The sequence below is a fragment of the Botryllus schlosseri genome, chromosome 1 (genome assembly GCF_051294905.1).
Source record: "Botryllus schlosseri isolate E-star chromosome 1, Bs_hap1, whole genome shotgun sequence".
Classification (NCBI taxonomy): domain Eukaryota; kingdom Metazoa; phylum Chordata; class Ascidiacea; order Stolidobranchia; family Styelidae; genus Botryllus; species Botryllus schlosseri.
The window spans coordinates 12,266,830-12,291,261 of NC_137236.1; the positions used below are offsets into that span (position 1 = coordinate 12,266,830).

At 38.5% G+C, this 24,432-nt stretch overlaps 1 protein-coding gene across 2 annotated transcripts in view; it reads left to right on the plus strand.

Annotated features, from left to right (window-relative positions):
- Positions 1–24,432, plus strand: part of LOC145441998 (uncharacterized) — a 230,707-nt gene that overhangs the window by 9,767 nt on the left and 196,508 nt on the right. Inside the window, exon 1 of one of the 2 annotated variants that reach the window (XM_080319978.1) lies at positions 6,799–6,935. The exons of the other annotated variant lie outside the window; for it this stretch is intronic. Within the exon in view, the coding sequence (XP_080176104.1) occupies positions 6,911–6,935 (25 nt within the window). The 5' untranslated portion in view covers positions 6,799–6,910. Of the gene's footprint in view, positions 1–6,798; positions 6,936–24,432 lie in introns of those variants that run through there. 2 annotated transcript variants of the gene reach the window in all.

Genomic DNA, 24,432 nt, shown 5'->3' on the forward strand with positions numbered 1-24,432 from the left:
AGTTGAAAGAACATCCAACGACTAATGTTAACCTGACAGGTTTCAACTTTTTACACTCGCCATCTAAAACGAACGCTGGAGGTGTTGGACTATACATCAACGAAGGTCTAAGATATGACATGATGCCCGAAGTAAAATTTGAAACCGAAGGCGTAGAATATATATTTGTCAGAGTACATGTACAAAAAGCTCTCACAGTGGCAGTCATCTACAAACACCCAGGAACAAAACAAGAGACTTTTCTTGACGAATTCTCAAATATTCTGGAAACGCTAACGGCAGCTAACGAACAAATATTTATTATGGGAGATATAAATATTGATTTGCTGAAGACCACCAACTTTACCACAAGGTACCGTGAAATGCTCGATTCTTATGGAATAGCTCAGATAATTACCGAACCCACAAGAATAACTGATCAATCCAAAACTCTACTAGATCACTTCTACTGCAACACTCATCAATATCACCTGTCCCCTTTTGTGCTCCAACACAGTATGACTGATCACTATCCCATCATCTGTCACATGAAATTGGCCCTGCCACATTGTGCTAAAGAATTTGAATCTAGAACGCCCTTAAACCCACGCGGTATAGAGGAGTATATTGAAATTGTCAGCAATACCTTCAACAACTACAAAATTCCTCCACTCACAACTGACAACTACAACTGCCATTTTGAAAAATTTATTGAGGAACTGCGGGCAGCCCTCGACACATCTTTCCCAATTAGGAAAGTCAACCGCAATGCAAGGCGCTTGAAATCGAAACCCTGGATTGGTTATGACATACTAGTTGCGATCAAAACAAGGGATTGGATGCATAAGCACTACTATCTGCAAGGCACCATCGAAGGCAAAAAAGTGTACAAAAAATATGCAAACCAAGTGACGCATATGAAAGAAAATGCCAAAAAAGCGTACTTCCAAAAAAGATTCGAAGAGTGCTCCAAAGATCCCAAGAACACATGGAAAACCGTTGGAGAAATTATCAACCTAACTAAAGGTAATGCTCCCAAGAGTACTGATGACATCCAGCTACTCGAGAATGGCAGCGTTATCAAAGACCAGCTTGCAGTAGCAGAAAAGTTCAATCAGTATTTTTGCAACATTGGTCCGGATCTTGCAGCTTCAATACCAAACTCCTCCGATGACTTTCTCTCGTACTTGAGTCCTGGCCCTCAGAAATCCATTTTTCTTGAGCCGACGAGCAAAGGAGAAGTTGCGATCGTATTATCTGAAATGAAAAGTAACAAAGCAGTAGGACCCGATCTCATCCCAACTCACTTTCTGAAGCTAGTCTTTAGTATTATTGGTGATGTTATATGCATTTTCTTTAATGAGTCGATACGTCTAGGCATTTTCCCAGATGCATTGAGAACTGCCAGAGTAATGCCAGTGTTTAAGAAAGGCTGTAAAAAGCTAATTTCTAACTACCGACCAATATCTGTTTTGCCAAATCTTGCCACGGTTTTTGAGAAACTGATTGACTGCCGACTTAAGAACTTTTTTGAATTGAATGCAGTACTGTCTCCGACTCAGCATGGATTCAGATCCAACCACAACACCAACCATGCAATACTATCAATTGTAACGGACTATTACAAAACCATCAAGCAAAAAGAAAGTGGCTGCAGCATTTTTATCGATCTCCGCAAAGCTTTCGACACTGTTAACCACAGAATCTTAAGATACAAGCTAGAACACTATGGGATCAGGGGTGTTGCAGCAACTCTACTTGAAAGCTACCTGGCAAACCGCAAACAATTTGTTAAACTGGGGACATTAAGAACGACTACCAGAGATATAACTTGTGGAGTGCCACAAGGCTCAGTCCTTGGACCGACTTTTTTCCTCATTTATATTAACGACATTGTTAATGCATCTTTATTCCGCACAACGCTATTTGCTGATGATACTCACCTCTTCATAACCTCCAACACTGTCGATGATTTGCATGCATCTGTGAATAGGGAACTCCCAAAAGTGTCGAGATGGCTGCAAGGAAACAAACTAAGTTTGAATGCAGATAAGACCGAGATGCTCGTTTTAAATAATGCCAGTCATAATTTCACCGTGAACATTAATCATAAACAAATCTCAATATGTGACTCAGCAAAATATCTCGGCGTCACCATTGATGCCAAAATGTCTTGGAAGCAGCATATTGAATGCACAATATCAAAAATAGCTCGGTGTGTGGGAATAATGACCCGTCTCCAATCTTTGGTTTCCAGATCAGTACTACGAACCATCTACTTCTCTCTTTTCCACTCGCATCTGCAATATGGAATCGTAGTATGGGGAAATGCTTGTACAACATTTTTGTGCAGAATTCGAACCCTGCAAAACCGTGCGATACGGCTGATCTCATCTGTACCTTTACGTACCAATTTATCGCCTTACTACCGTAAGCATCGAATTTTGCGAGTTGATGAACTGTATCGCTTCGAAGTATCAAAAGTTGTTCACAAATATTTTTCCAATAGTCTCCCTCCTGTGTTTGATGACTTTTTCATACCTGCTAAACATGTCCATTCCCATTACACGAGATCTTCGTCTAAAGGAAACGTCTACTTACCCCAACCCAATAGCAACCTAACTAAGAGATCTATCGACTACTCGGGACCTATCATCTGGAATGCATTACCATCACATATCCGTGAATTGCCTTATAATAGATTCAAAAAAGCCCTACTTGATCACCTCTTGTCGTTACACTAACACTGTTGCCCTACCCCGCCCAGACATTGCTTCATTGATCATTTGCTACCATTGTTTAATTTTTTTTCTATTTTCCTTTCCTAACTAAACACTTTTTTACAGCCAGACTGTTCTGAGTCAAGTGTACCTGTTTGATGCTGGTGTGATCAGACTAGATGACCTTCACGGTCTTATCGATCATTCCTATCTAATACGGAATACTGTGCACGCATATTTTCTGTACCACCATCACTGCCGTTTGTTATGTATTTTGGTTCGATGAAAATAAAGACTCTCTCTCTCTCTCTCAATACAGGGAAGTTAATGGTATTGGATTTTGTTTTAGTGCTTTGTGTGACTAAGTAAGTCAATTGAGAAAGAGAATGGGATCTGCTCACATTGAATTCAGTACTGTACCTAGTTATTAATTCAAACATGAATGTATTCCAAACAAAGCAACTAATATTATATAACGTTCATGTGAAGTTGTGGACCACAACACTAGATAAGCATCATAATTTATGATGCGATGAAAAAATATCCTGACGATTTAATTTTTAGCTATCAAATACAAGTATATTTAGTTATTCATTTCGCGCACAGAGCTTAAAAACAAATTTGATGTACAAAGGGCTTTCACTTTCTAATGTGATATCCGGTGCCTCTTTCTTCGATTTCCACACGCTGTGCGCTGCATGATATAATACCCAGTTCGAAACATTTTGTTGAAAATACCCCTAGCAAGTGTGACGGCAGTGATCTAACGGAAAATTAACGATCAATTCATTTTACATATATTATGATAACCCACTATATTTATGAAAACATATGTATCAAACATTGTCGAGCAGCGCGACCAAAAATTTCTGGAATTGACATATTTTGTGGAATGTTAATTTGCTATGAATAGTCATTAGGGATATGTCCTGCTACTACATCATCTACTGCGAAACCATTGTTCTTCTGCGCCCCCCGTATCGCCCCCTGATTCCAGCGCCCCCCATATCGCCCCCTGAGCGTTCCGCGCCTTCAAAATCGCCAGCGCCCCTTGGCAGGCGCTGGAGTCAAGGTTAAGAGCCACTGGTATAGATCATCGGTGCGAAATGGTTGTTCTGATAATGAGAACTGCCGACTGTAAAAATTTAGCTTGGCTATGTAGTCCTGGTTGAAGATAATTTTGATTAGTTTATGACAGTGGTCGGAAGCTGTTTTCGTCGAAAGAGTCATATTTACCATATATTTTCAATTGTCAATGCCATTCAGCTCCTGTGGCGTCATAATTAAAGATCTGTGACGTCATTGTTAAAATCTGTTTTAAAGAAGGATCATGTTTTAAACATGTTTGTTTTACATTGATTTTTTTTAAATGCAATCATAGTCACAATCACAAAACTGCTATTTAACACCTTTGTCATTTACTTTGCATGGGGAAAGGCTGTAAACGTAGACAGTTCATTACCCACTACTGGGATCTATCCCCATATAGATTGCTGTATTTTACTCGACAATATTTTGACAGCAAATTGCCGGTGACCTGATTTGAAACCCATATGATGCGGCACGCACTTAATTTTCATCGATGCGCGTCAGTGCGCGATGTATAAAAATGTAGCAATTCCTTCGAAACCTAATTCATAGCAAAATAAAACTTCTCATGATCAAGATGTATTCACTCGCTGTGGTCTAGCAATTGACATGACCCAAATTGTAGAACCACTGTGGTGCACGGTTAATAAGAACACCGGATAACCGGGAATTTCGCTGTAGTCGGCCAAAATGCTCGTGTGGGGAACGCAACAAAAGCAAAAATAGGCCGTTAATAGCTCTCGTTAAATCGGACAGTTTCCCGCCTAATTCGGTGACAGGTTCGCCATTACTATGACGCAAAAACAGCATTTCATTCGTTTGAACACAAGATGAGTGACTACGCTGAAACAATGAAGATCAACGAAGTAACAATCGGCAATGCACTCATATAAGGCCGTGCTAACTTAAGTCTGTTTTATTTCGGCAGAATTACGTACTGTTTGTAGAGCAGAATGGTGAAGGAAATAGCGTTTCAGCCCTTGCTAACATGCGTAATGATGTATTTGAAGAAATATTGCGGTTTTGTACGTTTTATGACATCAGTGCATTATGCACGCAGCAGTACAGAATTTTTCTTCCATTGTTTGCCTTTACGCATTACCAGAAATTGACTTTTCTGCCTAATTGGCACAATGCTATTTTGACGTCAAATGTAAATGAAACCAAAGTGTATCAATTAAGTGGAGGCGACTGTTTATCAACCTATGGAACGGCATACCAACACTGGATTGATCATGGAAGTCAAATATTAATTCACAATTGCACTAATGCCATCACAGTGACGTCCTATGACTTACATAAAATTGATTTTGTTGACTGAAGTCGTTTTATGGCCGAAAGCTCGCAATACAAATGTTTGTCCGTAGTAGTCAACTCTTGTATTGAGCGTATGAGCGGGTCGATTTATATGTATAGATATAACTAGATTGAGGTTTACAGAGAGCTAATCCATATTCCGCGATAATTTCCCATAAAAAGTATAATTCTTATAACATTACATTGAATAGAAATAATTCGGTTTTGACATGGGTCACAAAACCTGAAGACCCATTTTCGACTACAGACTGTGTATGCAGCGATCAGTTACACAGCTATAGTAGCCTAATGTTGTCTTCGTGTCATGACGTCGCGCGACTCTAATCAAGTAGGCTATCGTTAGTGAATTAGTCGCCATATAAATTCGACTATGCCAACTGGCCGCATATTCTTATGTAGAATTGTAATGGGGACAACAATGTATACTATGAGTTGATATTATCTCGCTGTAGATTGAATTGAAAATTGATACGTGGCTTGACTAAATGCATTTCTACGAATATCTTCTATCTTCTTCTATCCGACATTCACCCACTAATTGCACTCGATCGATTGCAATACTTCATTCGTATTGCTAATCATACATTGATGAAAGCTCTAGTTCATATTGATATCAGTGTTGAGACCAAGTCACCACGAGTCATTCTATATTTTGACTCGTGTTAAGTCAAGTCTCGATTCAGGTCAAGTTGAAAGTTCGAAGTGCGAGGCATGATTCCAAGTCAATGTTTAATATCATGTAAACGGTTTTCAGGTAATAAATTGTGGGTCCACGCCATTTCGATTGGGCAAATGAGTCAAATACACGAATTAGGATGTATCTCTGGGATGTGGTGGGTTCTGTATTCGTGTACCATCCCATGACGTCTTAAAAGATGGTGCACAAGGAGACAGATTCCACTACACACCTGGGATGTATATTTACTGCGAGGCGAGATAGCGAGCGTATTGGTTTCATCCACAGCTGCAACACCGATGAGTTGCGGGCTCGAGTCCGATCTAGGTTGATTCCAGAACTCCTACGTAAATGTTGGAGGTTTATCTAAGCGCCTCCTCGCCATCTCATCCGTGTAAGCGGTGTCTTATAAAAAGCGTAGAAGTGGGCCGTGCTGCAAATCGGCAGCTACGGGATGAAAATGAAGAAAATTGGCTTGGTTTAAATGACCATATTATTAGACGAAACACTATGAACTCCTCAAAACAAACAATAAATGTATCTTCATGAGTCTTGGTGTATTTGACTCATTTTCATCCAATGGAATGCTGAGAAAGCCAAATGTGGTATCCGAAAGTGGAGTATATCTGATTTATACTCCGCGCTATGGTGGAAAACTGATACACACCTATATTTCATCAATGAATTTACACTGTGATATCGGCCTGAGCGGCAGTGAAACATATATATATATATATATTAGCAAATATTAGCAAAAATAATTGCCCGAAATGACTTGAACAAGTGTATATTAGGGTTGGATTATCCGGATACCGGTTAACCGCAGGTATTTTTGTTATCTGATATCCGGATAAAATATTATCGTTGATAATGCGTTTTACACTTTTCAGCAAGCTTCAATAAGTCGTATATCAGTGTGGCGCACGGCTAATTAGCAAGAAGCGTGTTGCCAATCAGTGAGATACGTTTGTACACAATGTAACGCGAAGTATTGATATCCGAACTAACCCTAGTGTTTACTGCATATAAATCTTATTGAACTGTTATCAACGCAATTTCGTTTATCTATATTAGTTGGTACCATAAATGCTTCGACCGACTGAGACGCCGTCAAATAAATCTCATTGAAATGGACGATCATGGAAAGAGAGCAGGTACAACTTTCACAAACCCCTATGTTCAAAAGCAGTAATTAAATAAACTAGCAGTGAAATAACCAATTTCTATGCGCTGTAAAAATTTATCGTGACAGGGAAGCAACGCTATAGTTAGCTAATTGGATACGTGGTATAAACAAATTACTTATATTTGATCGACCCGAATACAAGAAATGAATCGTTGCGTCATCTATAACCATCTTACAGCAAGGGTTATCTGGTTGGCATATCTGTGAATTTGCAATAGATGTCGACACAGTATCGACCTTGCCGATTATCGATATTTGGAACTTTCCCGTTTATCGATGTCGGCCTATGACTTCGCGACCGATATTTTATAAATAAAATAATCCGAAAATATTGGAAATTCAATGCTCCGTGTTACAAATCTCAAGAAATCGGTGACTCCAAGAGCTTAATGCAATCTACCTCTACTGGACTAATCTGTAATTCTGTATCACGTTTCACTTATTTGATCATCCCAAATTTCAATGAATTTGCAAAATGAAGCAATAATTGTTTTTAATTTCTGTTTTCTCGTTTGTTGTTCAGCTTTCTGTGACATGTACAAGTGCCGTTCTGCCTAATATACAATATTTTTGGCGAAATGGCTTTCTGATCCTTCCATATTATTATCGGTCTTGTGAGTGTGTCGATAGTGGGTATCGGTGTCGGTCTGCAAAAATCACTATGGGTCGACCTCCAATTTGCAATCCAACGAATATTTTTAGTGGCCTGTTACAAAAGCATCGACCATATATGTAAATGTAGCATTGTAGAGGCGTTGTATAAGCATGGTTTAGTGTACCCTCTGCAGAGTAGCCTCATATCCAGGCCACTCTATATGGCTGAAATCAGACTTGTACAAACTACTGGATATTCAAAACTCGCAAGTATAACGAGAACTAGAACTACTTTATTTTCAAAATCTGCAACTAGAACTAGAACTCGAGCTACTTGGTTTTCCAAACCATCAACTAGAACTAGAATTAGAACTACCGACTAGAACCATATATAAAAGACGACTGACTAGTTATTGACCGGTGGCAATGTATGAAATTGCAGTTAGATGTGTAATGTGGTAAATTTTGGGTTTTGTGACTCACTGAAAATTAGGAGCGTCGCGATGGCTTGCTGATTAGCGTATGACATACATGGTCATTTTACGACCCGCGGGCCAAACCTAGGATATGTTTACTTTAAAAGCTGGGCTACTTAGTATATATTGACCTATACGTTTTACTGTGTACTAAAACCACGAACAGTATAAATTAAACCGGGAATGCGTTTACTTTGAAGGCTGTTTGGTAAACATTTATGCACCGTGGTGACGCAACTTACATTCGTCGTATGCGAAATTTATTCATCATAAAGTCGATGCTACAAGGGTTGAATTACGTGAGGATGATGACATAGACACAGTGTCACTCAGCTGAGACCGCGAGAAGGTGTAATGCAGAAACCATGCCTGCAAAACTACCAAAACAACAAGTCGATTTTACCAATCTACACACCGCTCGGCATGTGGTGACCAAGCTGTTATATTCCTTACATTTTTGTTGTCTCGATCGAAGGACGTAAGTAAAATACCGGAAGTCACAAATGTTGTATTTCGAAACCAGAAACGGTGCATTTTGAGCTAGCTAGCAGTCGAAAATCGGGCTATGGAGCTTCGGAAAAGCGTCATTGTGGTGCTTCATGGACGCGATTGTGTATTTCGTCGAAGTAATTACATTGTATAACGTGCATATGGTTGATTTTCAAACGATCGGTTTTGAAAACAGGTGTTTTTAATGTGTAGTGACCTACATATTCCGCTGGGACAAATGACTATGGTATCCTGTCCACTGAATTTCTCTAGTGGTTATATCGCGAATTGTTTCCCGTACAACAGGTTGTCGAAAAGCAATCCGTGAGCGTACACAATACGAACCAAATACAACCGCTCAGCGCAAAACTGACTCACTGTGTTAAGTATATCACGAATCACAGATGTATACATTTAATGTGTTTATTAGGCACCTGTAATCAAGCTCTTTACAAAAACACGAACAATTCTATCATTCTCATATTTTTTATCACCAAAATAATTTAGATACTGTTCAGTTGAAAAACCTTGAGATCTTCTAATCAAATATGAAATACAATGATGAGCGCACATATCAGATTTTTTACTTTGAAGCTGTTGCCTGGTAACGGTGGAGTCCTCTGGACCTAGAAACTCGATTATCTGGGGTTTTAGGGGTGGGTAACCAAGTGAATCATGAAAATGAGTGGAGTTATCGCTATATACACACACCCAATGAGAACCTGGTAACGTTGATTCATCGTAATTGATGACAACAGCAAATTTCTTGTTAACTGTTTTTTTCGGTAGCTGATGAATAGATTTTTCGTGTCAGTATGATTGAAGAGAATATTATTAATCTCATCCGTGTTCATATTTCCACGACCTGTCTTTTCTGGTTCAGTTGTAAGAGGTGTTGGTACTATTTTAAGCACAGCAATGTCACAGGCGTTGGTAGTGGCTTGGAGGTTGTCAAAACCAGGTGTACGGTTCCGGTTTTGTGTAGTTGGTAACACCCTAAGCTATTGTCTGGGGTCAAATCAAACACGAACAGAGTATACCCGTTCATATAGTCGGTAGGTGATATATTTAGAGGTGCCTCACCTTCCCACTTACCTGTCTCAGAAAAGAGCATCATATAACCTTCTAAACCCCCTGATTTTTCGAAATCGAAATGAAATTCTCTGCCTCGTAATTGATTGCCACAAACAGACAATGACATATTCTGAATGTCATAATGTTTAAAGTTGAATGGATTTTTGTTTCTAGCCCCGTTAAACGCTGTGGTTTCAACCAAAATAATTATAATTTTTTTCGGCAAAGTCCCGTTATTAACTCGCGGTCAAGCTTCGTCAGTCCCCCTGCGAATGTATGAGTTGACATTTGAAGACGAGACCACGGATATTTAGCATTCGATTTCTGTAATATCGACTTGTGAGCTAAGCTGACACTCTCTGCAATTTTCATTTGTTTGACATATAGTTCCATATCCGTGATTACAATTTTCACGTCTTCCGTGGTTCCAATAAGGCAGAATTTTTCGTCGTTACATGTGAATCGTAATTTCATATCGACATTATCCAGCATACATCTTGATTGCTCGAAAAGTCCCATTCGGATTTTACCAATCAACTCCAATGCTTTACTACTTTTCGAAAGACCTTTTCGCGTTACGTACCCTGTGTTTTCAGCGCCTATAGTATCCATAAATTTTGCGGTGTCTTTGTGGAAGCCCTGACCACGAATAAAACTGTTACACCCAGCGGGTGTGTCATTCAACAGTCGATAGATATACGCTTTGTAGGCGTGGCAATTGTCTGAGTTGGTGATTACTTCATTTCCGATAGTTACATCAATTTGTTTGAAAAGAGAATCTAATATATTGTTGACAAATGCTACTTCCGCGGCATCTGCTAAATCTGTTCCATCGGGTTTAGTAAGCTTTAGGCATAATCGTAAGAATGAGTTTTGCTGGTCGATGTATCTGTCTGTTTTAGGTAATGAAATTTCCATTACATTTCCCAGACTGTGTGGTTTAACGATAACATATTGTGAATTCTCTATCGAGGTTTGGGTATGAGGAACACTAAATATATTTAATCCGTTATTATGACATTCGCGGGAATCTTCATGCATCATCATATTAATCGAAGATGTCCTTCTCTTTGCGGCGTCGCTTCTTAAAAATGTTTGATTTAGTATTTTTCTTTCTTTTTATACCATTGGTGGGTTTCTAAATTCGATCAATAACGCGAGTCCTAGCGTGCTTACTTCTTTTGAGGGCACTGGACTTGATGGAGTGTCCGTTCAAAAGATCTCTGGCTATCTCGCTGCCGGTGCGTAACAATTGTCCGCCGGCGTATTTTACAACAGGGGTCACGAAACCAATACCAGACCCTGTTTGGTGGCCACCGGTGAAATATCCAAATCCATTCCCTGTTTGATTATAATGGTTGTATACCGAGTGATGGTCGCAGGTGTATGCAACTTTCATAATTGCTTCCTAATGTTAAATGTGACTTGCAATGATTGGTTGTCTATATTTATAGGGTCACCGAATTCATTTCTCAGTGAAATACAAACGGAGTGTATTACATCTTGCGATATCGGAAAATAATATGGATTCGTTGATATCCAATTTTGCGACATGGTGTTATTTTGTAACGGGATGAGAGGAGTAAATTGGCTAATGTGTCTCCGACCAATCGTGGGTTGATAATATTACAATAAACAAACAAATATCGTCCTGGTATAGGATTGGTCAATGTCATATTCATCTCCATAAGCGCTATCTCACGGTATCTCGTAGAGATTTCGTTAACAGTGGACAGCGAGTGCTGGAAACCTATATCATTCCTAGAATTGGTCAGCGTTAAAATCATCGTAAATGAAGTGTCAACGTAGTGTGTATACCATGGATCAACTGACCGAATTGGTCCGTAATGGAGATTTTTATATTCTGGATGTGATTTGTTGATACTGGAAAATATATCTGTTTCTCAAAAATGATCTCCTCGCGGTAACGTGGAGTGGTTTTGATTTGAATAACGCGAAGTAGTTGACTCATATAATCACCCACGTGACGATGCTTGACTGAGTCACAATAAACAAAAAGATATCTTATCTCATTGGACACCGGCTTACACCTGATTAATGTGGAATTACAAAACCGTTATGTTAGGTCGCGTGTGACATTGAAATATTTTTCTAGAATACTGCCGGGATGGATTGTAATATATATCGGGGTTAGAATTCGGAATAGTTCTCCATTGATTTTCTCTATGTTATAAACAGTATTATACGCAAATCTTTCAGATAAAATCCTATACATCAACTGTTTCGGGGTAGCATAATTTACAATAGGAGCAAGGTATATATCTAGTAATTGTTGAGAATTACGATACTCCCAAAGTTTTTCATTGTGTTTAATAATAATCTGATTGTTTAACTCAACATTAAAGCTTATGTCCATAAGTGAGATTTCATTGCAAATGAAAGTATTGGTAACGTTGACTGAGAATACCGCGTGATCACCAGAAATTGTGACGTATGTCATATCGAGTACACAGCTTTTCGGCGGGATAAAAGACTGACAGTGACAGGTCCTCAGAGGTGGTCAGTAACGAAGTACTTCTACTTTTTCGAAGTACTCAAGTAGTTTTCCTCTACTTCTGGTACTTACTCAAGTAGATCTGATTTTCTCTACTTCTACTTCTACTTCTTAATATTTGGTGATCTACTTACTTACTTTTCGCTATTTTCAGTTTCTCAAGTAGAAGTAGTTCAATCTTCCAATCAGGAAGATAGCCTGAGGAATTTCGGAGCTGTTTTCACGGAGTATTAACATTTGATTTTCATAAAAGTTTAGTAAAGCAGAGAATTTTCGTCGCGCTTGGCGCGCAGTGGATACGGAGTGACCAGTATGATTTCACGAAAGTATCGGTGAATATAATTTAGGTGGAAGGTTGACGTGGTTCCGTTCATACCACATTGTCGCCCTTCGCCCATATGAAATAATTCATCAAAGTATATATGGCTCATCATAACGTTTGAAACTGATGTTTCGCAATCTAGCATTTTCTTGTCATATCGTAATCTAGCATATATATCCATGGTGTGTCCTAATCTGGAAGAGTGGACTTTGACTTTCTTTCTTAGTTTTAGAGCTGTTTTAGCATACCACCTTCGAAACTTTCTGGACTAAAAACATGAAATACATATTCTGCTTTTAGAGGTAGTATTTATATTTCACTTTAAATTCCCAGTATCATATACAGTACTTTGAGTTATAATTAATATCAGTTCTTTTGTCCGGATAACATACATGTTGAAGTATAAAAGCAAGTGCAGCAATGCATTTAATTTCTGGAAATAAAGCTACACAATATGGCATTTTTATGGTCCACCATATTTTTTAGTAACGTTTACTAATAGCGCAAAGTGTTTACACCGTATCCTATACAACTTCTCCGTATTGCTCTTCGACTAAACTTAGGACCTTATAATATGGGGGATGGCGCTATACCAAGCTATTTTCTAATACGTGATGTTCCAGAAAACAGAGGATTAGTATCGCGTTTCCTTATCAATACTATCATTTTCATCCCATGATGCGGATGAATGCTTATGCTATCGAAAATTGGATACCTGCGGGTATGCATCAATATGAATCAAGCTCGTCACCTATCACATAGCTCAATTTGCACCTTTTTATAATCCATCCAATCAGAATCGTTTTCACAACTACTTACTTACTTGAGTACTTTTAAAGTCAGTCAATTCTACTTCTACTTCAAGTAGTTTTAGGTTGCTTATGAAAGAAGTACTTCTACTTGTACTTGAGTAGATTATTTCGTCGCTACTTCTACTTCTACTTGAGTAGCTTTCTTGACTACTTTGACCACCTCTGTGAGGTCCTTTTTGAAATTTAATTGGGTTACCAAATTTATCATGTAAATATATTCGTATTCGATGAAAATTGTTTTTCGCCAACGGGAAATAGTATGGTTTATGAAAGACACTAGTTTGATTCTGGTTTGGTTCACATGTTACTGTGATGACTCGTAAGAGTGCCTTTAACTGATTACCATGGGGTCGTGGTTGAATCAAATCAGAATATACATAAATTTGATCGATGGTATCTAATTTCACAGCAGGGGAAAATATGAATTCTATCGGCATAGTGGAATGCGGGGCATATATGCGCTTAAAAGCTAATTTGCTCAATACGGGACCAATAGGTGACAATCCGTAAGTCTCTATTGATTTCTCGGTGTTAAGGTCTTTCGGTCTCGTAATCATAGTCCCGATGTTATTATTTGTCGATATACTTCGCGTGTGTCTAACTCTGTGTGATGGTAAATATCGAAAAGCGATTCTAAGCTCGTCATATCCTTGAATGATGAATATTTCACCCATGTAGTATTTTTCAAAAGCTTCTAACATTTCCGCGATATTGTGATAGGACCCTTCTGGAATATAATATTGCTTGACATCTGAATTTTCATCACCAAATCTGAACCCTATAACATTTCTTGCCACTTCAATCCGGGGTTGAAAATTGTTTTCAAAACTTATCTCAGAAAGACCGACAAGGTGTTGTGCCATTTCTAGTTCGCTGTAGAGTTCTGTTTAAAAATTTGATGGTGTATTTTCAAAAATTGACATACTAGCATTGGACGGTAAAGTTAGCAGCATTTTATTGTATTCTCAGCGCAGATGGTTGTGGGAGTAAATATCCTAGACAGCTCGATAACAGCGTTAAATATATTTCGCGATCGGGTTTCACAGAAATTTGATATAATGAAAAAATGATTATTCCGACTAACATAAAAATTTGTACGACAAATGCACACTGATTTTTTATTTCAAGCTTGAATTCAGTAACGCGACTTGTCGTGGACTGGGAATCCATATTTACAATATAAAACATTACTCAAGGCTTTATATAGTAATCCGAAAACCACGAATTAAATTTTTCGGGGTATCCAGACCATTTGACCAGGTACTCAGTTTTTCCAGCCTTATTACGTGTAGACAGAATCTTTTCGACGTTGAAAATGTCATTATCAATAATTACAGGTTGAATTTCCTCGCGTTGAAAACGACCGGATATAATTTCGTTTGCATAATCTTTCAGTTGATAACTAACTGGGTCCCCGGAAAAACATTTCGAAATGAAAAATATTTCTTCGCTCCAACCAGCCAATGCTGATTTTACGAATCGCTGTCGTGTTTTTTGAAATCCGCACAGGGGTACCAATGGATAGTGTTGGTTGCTTTGGTGTGATATCGCCGTATAATCGATGAAAGACATCCTCTTGTTTTGAAAAATTAACATCAATTGGAGCGCGACCTATACTGGTATGGTAAGTCGAGTTAAATCCTAGGCACATTTCCGATAAAACATTGACGTAATTTAACGTTTTATTATGTTTAAAGTAGAGAATAGTATCTACTTCACACTTCTGATGGCACGTTCGGCTATAGACGCCTTCAATTCGCTAAGTGTGAAAAAGTGTTTTACTCTGTTCTGTTTTAAAAAACTCTGGAAGGAGCGGTTTGTAAACTCAGTTCCCTGATCGCTCTGAATGATGTGTGGTTTAATTTGTGTAAAGATTTCTTTGAAACATCGAATAACACCCTTTGCAGATTTATCTCGAAGCGGAAAAGGATATAGAAATTTACTGAAAATGTCCACAACCAATATTACGTATATGAAACCATCATTTTTTGCTGCTAGGTTTTCCATGTGCATGATATTGGACACCTAAACCCGATGTAATTACTTTTGGGCGTTGAAACTTTTGTCCACAGGGAAGTGTCTGGTATAGGCCTCGCGTCGCCTAAGAAAGTCTTTTACCGCGGTTCCATTGCGCCCCCTGCCGAATACATACGCTCCGCGATAGCTACCGGGTCGATCCGGAGCGAAATATTCAGTAAACGCTCCATTTGAATCGCGACGGTGTCTTGATAGACCGCCTCCTTTTCGTTGTGACATGGGGCGAAGCGATTTTAGTTGTGGGTCTAGCAGGTGACTGGTTCGGTACGGGGATCTTTGAAGATTCGGGTTTGATTTTTATCATATGTCGTAACGCATCCAATTCAGCATTAGAAAACAGGTTCGGTTGATCTGGTACATCAATTTTCATTGGTTGATTCAGAACATCGTGTCTGTTCTGGAACCGATTCAACGCGTCGTTATATAACGCTAATTTTTTATCCCGCGGAATATTCATTTGTAATATTTCATATATACGTTTATCGATGTCTGAATTCAGTTTTTGAATGTCGACATGGTTGATTGGATTCGGCGTGACGTAAATTTTCTTGAAATGTGTCATTTCTTAAATAAATTCCCTAGTAATCCTTTAACCACTGGAAGTATACTTGATATTAGAGACATAAACATACCACCATGTTGATTAACAACAAGATTCTTTTTACGTCGAAATGAAACGTCTTTGTTGGTAAGCTTCCTCAAGATGTTTCTATGGTAACACAATCGTTTCTTCTGAGACGGTGACAGTGGTATATTTCCGTTTAATAAATTCTTTGCACACTCACAAATACAACGTATTAGACCTTCACTAGCCCCAGATCAAATTTCCTTGCGTATCGCGGGTTTAGCTTGGTGTGCAAGAATGCTAACGTCGGCAAATGGTCTCGTGTTCGTCGGGGGATTCGTGTCATTTTGAAACCAGAACAGCATACACCCCGGTATTTATAGCGGTTGAGTGTAAATAGTCAATGTTTCGCCTGGAAATATATTGGTCATAGCCCGTCTATCATCATGGCACTCTTGCGTGAGATCGAGGAACAAATACGAATGAGGTCTCTTGACAGCGTCTCTATAACATTCTGTTCGAAACCTTGATTTTGGGTACATCTGACGACCCAACACGGATATTTGATTTTGATCTCTGGGATTTTTAAACAGGAAGACATACATAGCCGATAGACTGAGGTCGCGGGCTCCTTTACCCTGATGATGAAAATTCTGTGTGCAGAAAGCTATTGATTTGGCCCCGTGGTGACTTATACGTATAAAGTATTCTCCCAATTTTTCTGTCTGGGTCATAAAATCGTCAACTATTATCAATACATCCTCATTATTTGATTTAAGATCTTCCAAAATCACCAACCCGTTGTAAAATTCAACCTGCGGCATGTTCTCAAAAATACTCTGATAATTATTATAACAGTACACGATTCTAGAAATATTAGGTTTGGTCATTGAGGCTGCATTCTTGATCAGTTTAGTTATGAAAGTAGTTTTACCACTGCGAGATGGTCCGGATAGGATGAACGAGAAAGGATGCTTCAATTCCATGTTGCTGTTTATTCAAACTCGAAAAACGAATGTATTTATATATATATCACGAGTCTGCGGACTGGGAAAATCCACTGTTGTATTAATCTTCAAGTGAGATGTATAGTCCCAGCAAAGTTCGATTCAGCAGTTTGCCGCGTGTGACAAAGTCCTCATCACTGCCTTGTAATTTCGTCAAGGGTAGTTGCAAGGTCACGAAGGCTTTTTGAAGATCGTCGAGCAGTTGTTCCCAGTCTAGATATGAAATGATATTAGAGTTAAATTAGAAAGTGATTTGATGAAAATGTCTACCATGAGAACACAAAATCATACATGCTATATCACCATTGGAGCATTGCTCTAAATCGTGGCGTTGGCTTGAAATGCATCGATTGTAGAATTCATTCGACATATCATGCCTCAAATACATGTCGACAAATTGAATGCGATCGTGATACCGGCGCAGTGTCTTGTCGTGTAGTTGATCCAGGTTGGAACGTTGCAGTATAGATTTTTAGAAGTTAGTAGCCATCTGTAAAACAAAACACAAATAGCCTACATTAACCATCCCAGTACAAAACTGGTCTTTAACCCGATCAGATATTACATTTGAACACCTAAAATTGATAAGCATTATCACTAAACAGCAAAATATCACAAATTGGGGTCTGCACAGTAGGGTGGTTCAAAAATAACCTTTTTTCCTGAATCTTGCAGGTTACTTGATTAAATCGTTAGGTTGCCTTAAAAAACGACGCACACCAAATTTGAATTCATTCCAACCAATTTTCGCGGATTTCGTAGAGTTTGAAAATTTTGAATTTGCCTAAAAATGCAAAAAAAAAAAATTTTCAAATTTTTCTGCCAACCCCATGAAATTGTTGCGCTGTCTCCGAAAACAATGCAAAACAAATTTGACTCAATTCGAAGCCGTAGAAGTGGAGTTATTTCAGTTTTTCTTTGATAATTCTGGGATTATCCTTGATTGGTGGATCATCTCAGAATTATCATCAAAAAACTTGAATAACTCCGCTTCTGCAGCTTGGAATTGAGTCAAATTTGTTTTCCATCGTTTTTGAAGACAGCGCAACAATTTCATAAGGTTGGAAGGAAATTTGAAAAAAAAATTTTTTTGCATTTTTAGGCAAATTCAAAATTTTCAAACTCTACGAAATCCGCGAATATTGGTTGGAATGAATTCAAATTTGGTGTGCGTCGTTTTTTAAGGCAACCTAACGATTTAATCAAGTAACCTGCAAGATTCAGGAAAAAAGGTTATTTTTGAACCACCCTACTGCACAGTTATAGTTATCGGGGAAGCCATCGTTTCTCAATTCAGAAGGTTGTGTTCCAGCATCACTGCTTTCCGAGTCTGAATGAGATCGTTTTCGAGAGTTGGCAGCACGATGCTGATCGAGAAAGAACTGCAAGGAACGACCACGCATAGAATTCTTGAAGTTGACTCTTTTTTCCTCCCTATCGTAAAGTGGAATCCAAGTCCTGGTTTTACCCAAAACGACATAATTTGTCAGCTTGGCTCGATAGAAAATGTCTTTGTGATCGCTCGGTAGCTTGCGGTCTGGGAATCGAAGCTGTAGCAGTGCTTCCATGCATATTTCTCGAATAGAGTTCCATCTTTGCTCGAGCTGATTCAGGCGCTCTCTGGTCGGATATCGTACCGGTGAGTGGATCGTCCTGGGTGCCGATAATAGAGTGTTGCGTTAAATCCTGTCTCAACCCAATGGTTTGCTTATGCAAAGTATCCAGATCTAGCTCTATTACAACCGATTTGATGAAAGAACTTGCACTATTCATCTGCGAAAACAAGAAAAAACATGATCAGAAATACACAAAAGCAAGTACATTACAGATTCACCATCGTCCAGGACATGACGCTTGGCGTAAAAATAAGACAAGGTATCGCGATGCTGTTGGTACGTGTAAATACCGTGATTATGAACCCTGAAACCTCTATTATGACCTCCCATAGGCTTTTGAGATGTCAATACTTCAAGGAATGTTTCAAAATTTACTTGACCAGATTTCTGAAGACCTTTCGAGGCATACTTTTGTTTTGGACCATCACAAAAGTAATTTTTTTATTGGAGACCACAAAATGCAGTACCGTCCTCGTATTCGACCTTGAACAAACCCGGTTGCCGTAGAAAGTATGCATAAACATCTTTACAGCATTGTCTTGTTCTATCGAATGAGATTGGGTTGGACAGGAACTCATTTTTATGTTCGTTACAAAAATAGCGTGGGAACCATTTTTCATAATTCAGATAAAATTCAGATCTTGTTTCTGGGATTAGCATATCACCGAAAGAAGCTGAATGCCCGAGATGGATCGAGCCTGTGTCGCACATAGCCGCTGTCCATTTCCTGTCGTCAAAGTACGTACAGAGACAGTCATAAAAAACGATAGTAATTGCTGTTTCGCGTTTTGATGGACGAACCACCCGACGTGAATACAAGTATTCCATTTTATGTTTTTTTAGGCCTTTTGGTTACTTCATATAAATTAGAGCTCATCTCTTCTACATTCACAAAAACCGATCATTGACATATCTCTGCAATTGACTTTTATCACAAAAAAATGGTTCGTTTAAATTTGAGGGGGTTCATTATCATCTTCCCATATATGACATTGCCTGAGAGCTTATGAGTCAAGGCAATAATTTCTTTGTCGGGATCCCGGTCACCCAACCGTCTCGCGTCAGAGACAGTTTTTGCGAACCCTTCAAAACAAGTTTACTTTGTAAACTCGATTGCCTCGTATATTCGTGAAACTATGAGACCATGTTCTATATACCATTTTATCAATATCGATGACAAAAGAATTTTCTGGCCATAGTACGAAGCAACCAACATACGGCGTTGGACTTGATAATAGGTTGTGATCAATAGCAAATTGCTTCATGTGACCTTTCAAATCGTTACGTGAGACAAGGGTGTTTTTGAATATTGGACACAGTTCAGAAAAATATCTTTTCAAATAGGAAGGAGTGTAAATATCAACCAATAAAGCCCAAAAGAACGTTCCATCTAACACCATTTCAATCAACTTATGAGCTGTTAGTGACTTGTTGCGAATCAATCGAGGTCGAACACTATTTATAAATTGAGCGATTTCAGAGTTTTCACGTTTAGCGATATCCCAGTGACATTCCCACATCATGATAACACGATGCTCTAGGCTTCTGTAATATGAATATGCAAAGCGGCATTTACTGTGAGAATGGAAGAAACACCCCAGAAACGATAACACAACGCCTCGACCCGATGAGTCACGGTAGAATGCATCTGCAGGGTACCCCTTGGAACCTATCCTTACTTCTGACCCATTGAAAGCATGGTGGACATGTACACCATGAACATGAGAATAGTACTGTATCCATTCACGTGCTTTATGACCAAAGGTAGGAGCAGTCTTGACCGGTTTAAATTTAGAACACTCATTATCAAGGCTTTTCGAATGAATGGGATACCCTGCGGGTGACGCAAGCGAAATTGCTCGAACGTACATCGAATTGCAATCCATTTCTGTTATATACTGCGTTATTTCCGCGTCTTTACCATAGAAAAGTTGTTTTATGCGAGTTACACCTTTTTTTATATATCTATTGAAGATGATTGATGGTCCGCCAACAAGATTTTCACGAAAAAGTAAAGCTAGATCTTTATGCTTTTCACTGAACAAGGTAAAGCACCTTGGAATGGAATTGAATATATGCCTCGAAACAACACCCGGCAGCGAGACAGCTTCTTTAAATATATCCACATTAAATTGAGACTTGAAAGAGTCGAATTGCTTTTCTAGCCCTTCAATGAAGTATTGAGTGTCAATTGCATTGTACCATTTTCAGAGGTGGTCAGAGTAGTCAATAAATCTACTCAAGTAGAAGTAGAAGTAGCGACGAAAAAATCTACTCAAGTGCGAGTAGAAGTACTTCTTCTTTAAGCAACCTTAAACTACTTGAAGTAGAAGTAGAATTGACTGACTTTAAAAGTACTCAAGTAAGTAAGTAGTTGTGAAAACGATCCTAATTCGTTCACATGGATTGTAAAAAGGTGCAAATTGAGCTATGCGATAAGTGACGAGCTTGATTCATATTGATACATACCAGCAGTTATCCAATTTTCGATAGCATAATCATTCGTCCACATCGTGGGATGAAAATGATAGCATTGATATGGAAATGCGATGGTAATCCTCTGTTTTCTCGAACAGCACGTTTAAGAAAATAACATGGTGTGGCGCCATTCCCCATATCATAAGGCCCGTAGTTTAGTCGAAGAGCAATACGGAGAAGTTGTATAGGATACGGTGTAAACACTTTGCACGATTAGTAAACGTTGATAAAAATTATTGTGGACTATAAAAATGCCATATTGTGTGGCTTCATTTCCAGAAATTAAAGGCATTACTACACCTGCGTTTATACTTCAACATGTATGTTATCCAGAAAAAAGAACTGATAATAATTATAACTCAAAGTATATGATACCGGGAATTGAAAGTGAAATATAAATACTACTTCTGAAAGCCGAACATGTATTTCATGTTTTTAGTCCAGAAAGTTTCAAAGAACCCACTCTTCCTGATTTGGACACGCCATGGACATGCTAGATTACGATATGACAAGTAAATGCTAGATTGCGAAACATCAGTTTCAAAAGTTCTTATGAGCCAAATGTACTGTGATGAATTATTTGATATGGGCGAAGGGCGACAATGTGGTGCGAACGGAACCACGCCAATCCTCTACCTAAATTATATTCACGGATACTTTGGTGAAATCATTCTGGTCACTCCGTATATCCACTGCGCGCGAAGCGCGATGAAAATTCTGGGCTTTACTAAAATTTTATGAAAATTAAATGTTGATACTCCGTGAAAACAGCCCCGAAATTCCTCAGGCTATCTTCCTGATTGGAAGATTGAACTACTTCTACTTGACAAACTGAAAATAGCGAAAAGTAAGTCAGTAGATCACAAAATATTAAGAAGTAGAAGTAGCGAAAATCAGATCTACTTGAGTAAGTACCAGAAGTAGAGGATAACTACTTGAGTAGTTCAAAAAAGTAGAAGTACTTCGTTACTGACCACCTCTGACCATTTTAGATAGTCACGAAGCGATGTCATATTATGATCATTCCAAACCTTGAGAAAGTTTTCATGATCGGCTTTCGATATATTACAACGTTTTATCGAGCTATAAAATGACTGATGAGTCCGGAGCATAGGGTAATCCAACAGTTCAATACTAGTCAGAAATTCATATGGAAAATGACCCTTTGTACCACCACATTTGAACGCTTTCAGATATTTTTCATAAGAAAAACCAGGTGCCAAGTAATTGACAATATCAAGGAAACGAAGTCTGTTCAAGTTCAAGTCGTATCTACCGCCATTTAAAGATATAACTGGTATTTGCCTTAGATAACACATGAATTCATCTTGTAAACATTCCAATGGTAAAGGCTTGTCCGAGGGGTCTAATACTTTCATTTCCGCGATTTTAGATTCAAACAAATCCAGATATTGACGGTATTCGACTAGCAACAGACTGAAGGATCGACTCTGAATTGTATGAAAAATTTCTACCATCTCTTCACACAACTGATTCGGGTCGCCATTCGGAACAATTACTTGTGGTTACAAATATCCATCCACATTTGATGATATACTAACTGAAATTGGAATATGCTTCCACTCGTAAGTCGTTTTAGCCGAGGGATCAAAATCACATTTTTGAAACATACTCTCGATATCGAAGGCGATCCGATATTTTAAAAAATGTAAATGATTTGGGACAATTATGCCTTCAATCTTCATTCGTTCAAATGTCGTCAAAGCTGGTCTATATATCCCACCCGGAAAAATCTCGACTGGTTCAGTGATGCAGTTGTGTCTGGTCAATTCATATTCAAGATCGAAAAATTTTCCACAAGATTCACAATGATAGCTTTCGAGGTATCTGTTGATCTGAGTTATCAAGCAAGCATGAGAATTTTCGAGGTGTAAATAAACAGGAGTGCCTACATAAGTACTACGTCGGACAGCAATAGCTTTACCATCGGTCTTACGATAGACAGATATCGCTACATCAAGCAATGTCTCGATGTCAGGCAACATCTCAAAAGTTACACCACCAAAAACGTTCACACCATAAACCTGGGTATACTGTTCAGCCAATGATTTCGCATCACGATCGAGTGAGTGCCCAATACAACGAAATACACACAGATTATCATTATACCGATTACGATTTTTATCGTAAAGTAGTGTCATGACACATTTCGATTTTGTAAGCCACAGTGGAAGTTTTACATCAGCACACCCTATCAATAACCGATCGCTAGGGAATATGTAAAACTGTATATTTGTTAGACAAACAGGCTGCGATTTAGTATCCGGTCGGGCTTTACGCAATATATCAAATGCAGTTTCCCATTTAATGGATTCAACAAATTTTTCAAACTGTATCAATGATGAAATAGCCAATGGTATATCCAGAACACGATCGATATTTGACGATGCATGAAAATAACGATATCTTAGAGTCTCGGTGTGGTATAGAATACAACCATATGAATAGTTGACTTTAAATCTATATGATTCAGAAAAGAATATCGCTTCGATGTCCTCGTAAACACCCGAGAGTTGACGATTTATAATCCTAATTTTGTACACCACTCGAGATCTGCCTATATTTGCTACATACGATTTTATGGCTTGCCAGTTCTGTGTTAAAATTTCTTGGCGTTCATCACCAATATCTGGTGGAAATTCATCTTCCTCACGGATACGGTGTCTTCTGCGACGGTTCATCTGTAACATTTGTATTCGATTTCAATTTCACACTCTGTATTCTAGTAATTAACAAGATAGTAATACTTACTTGTATTTTTTTCTTGAAATCTTGAGTTCTTTTCACCTAGTAAACAAAGAAACAACCTTCCTCAAATTATGTTCACCAACCTGAGGTAGTAAAAACAGAGAACTTACCGATGCAATAAGTTCGGTGATTGGACTTGATTCTTTCTCTTTATCTGTTTCGATGAAGCAAGAAAACATCACGTTAACACAAACTTTAGTTTATTTAATTAGATCAGTGTATACTTACACGTGTATTGTAATATATCCACGAGCGCAGATTTCACATCTTCTCGCTGCGACGTCCAGGTGGAAAAGACCGATTTGACTGCGTCGAGGTTAATCTAGTGCGAGCACCATCTAGTGCTCACGATTTTCAGATTGTTTGTAAGCCTATTATCTGTAATTTCATACACAGCACATGAACATTCACATTCACACAATAAATACATTACACTGAATCACAAATATATTTCAAGGTGGTTCTAATTGTTAAGAGCTGGTTCAGGAATTGGTCGGTTGCATCGTTCAGTTGTTTTTAAATCTGATCAAGATCACTTGCGTTCAATAGCCGAAGCCAATAGCTTTTTTATTTCAAGAATGATTTTGTGCAGGGAAGGTTTCTTCTTTTCTGTAAGGGAATCAATGAAACCTAGAATCATGCCTAGGTGTGGTATGACCACATCAAGAGTCTTGAGATGGTCTCGAATATTGTTGGCGGTGCACAGACATA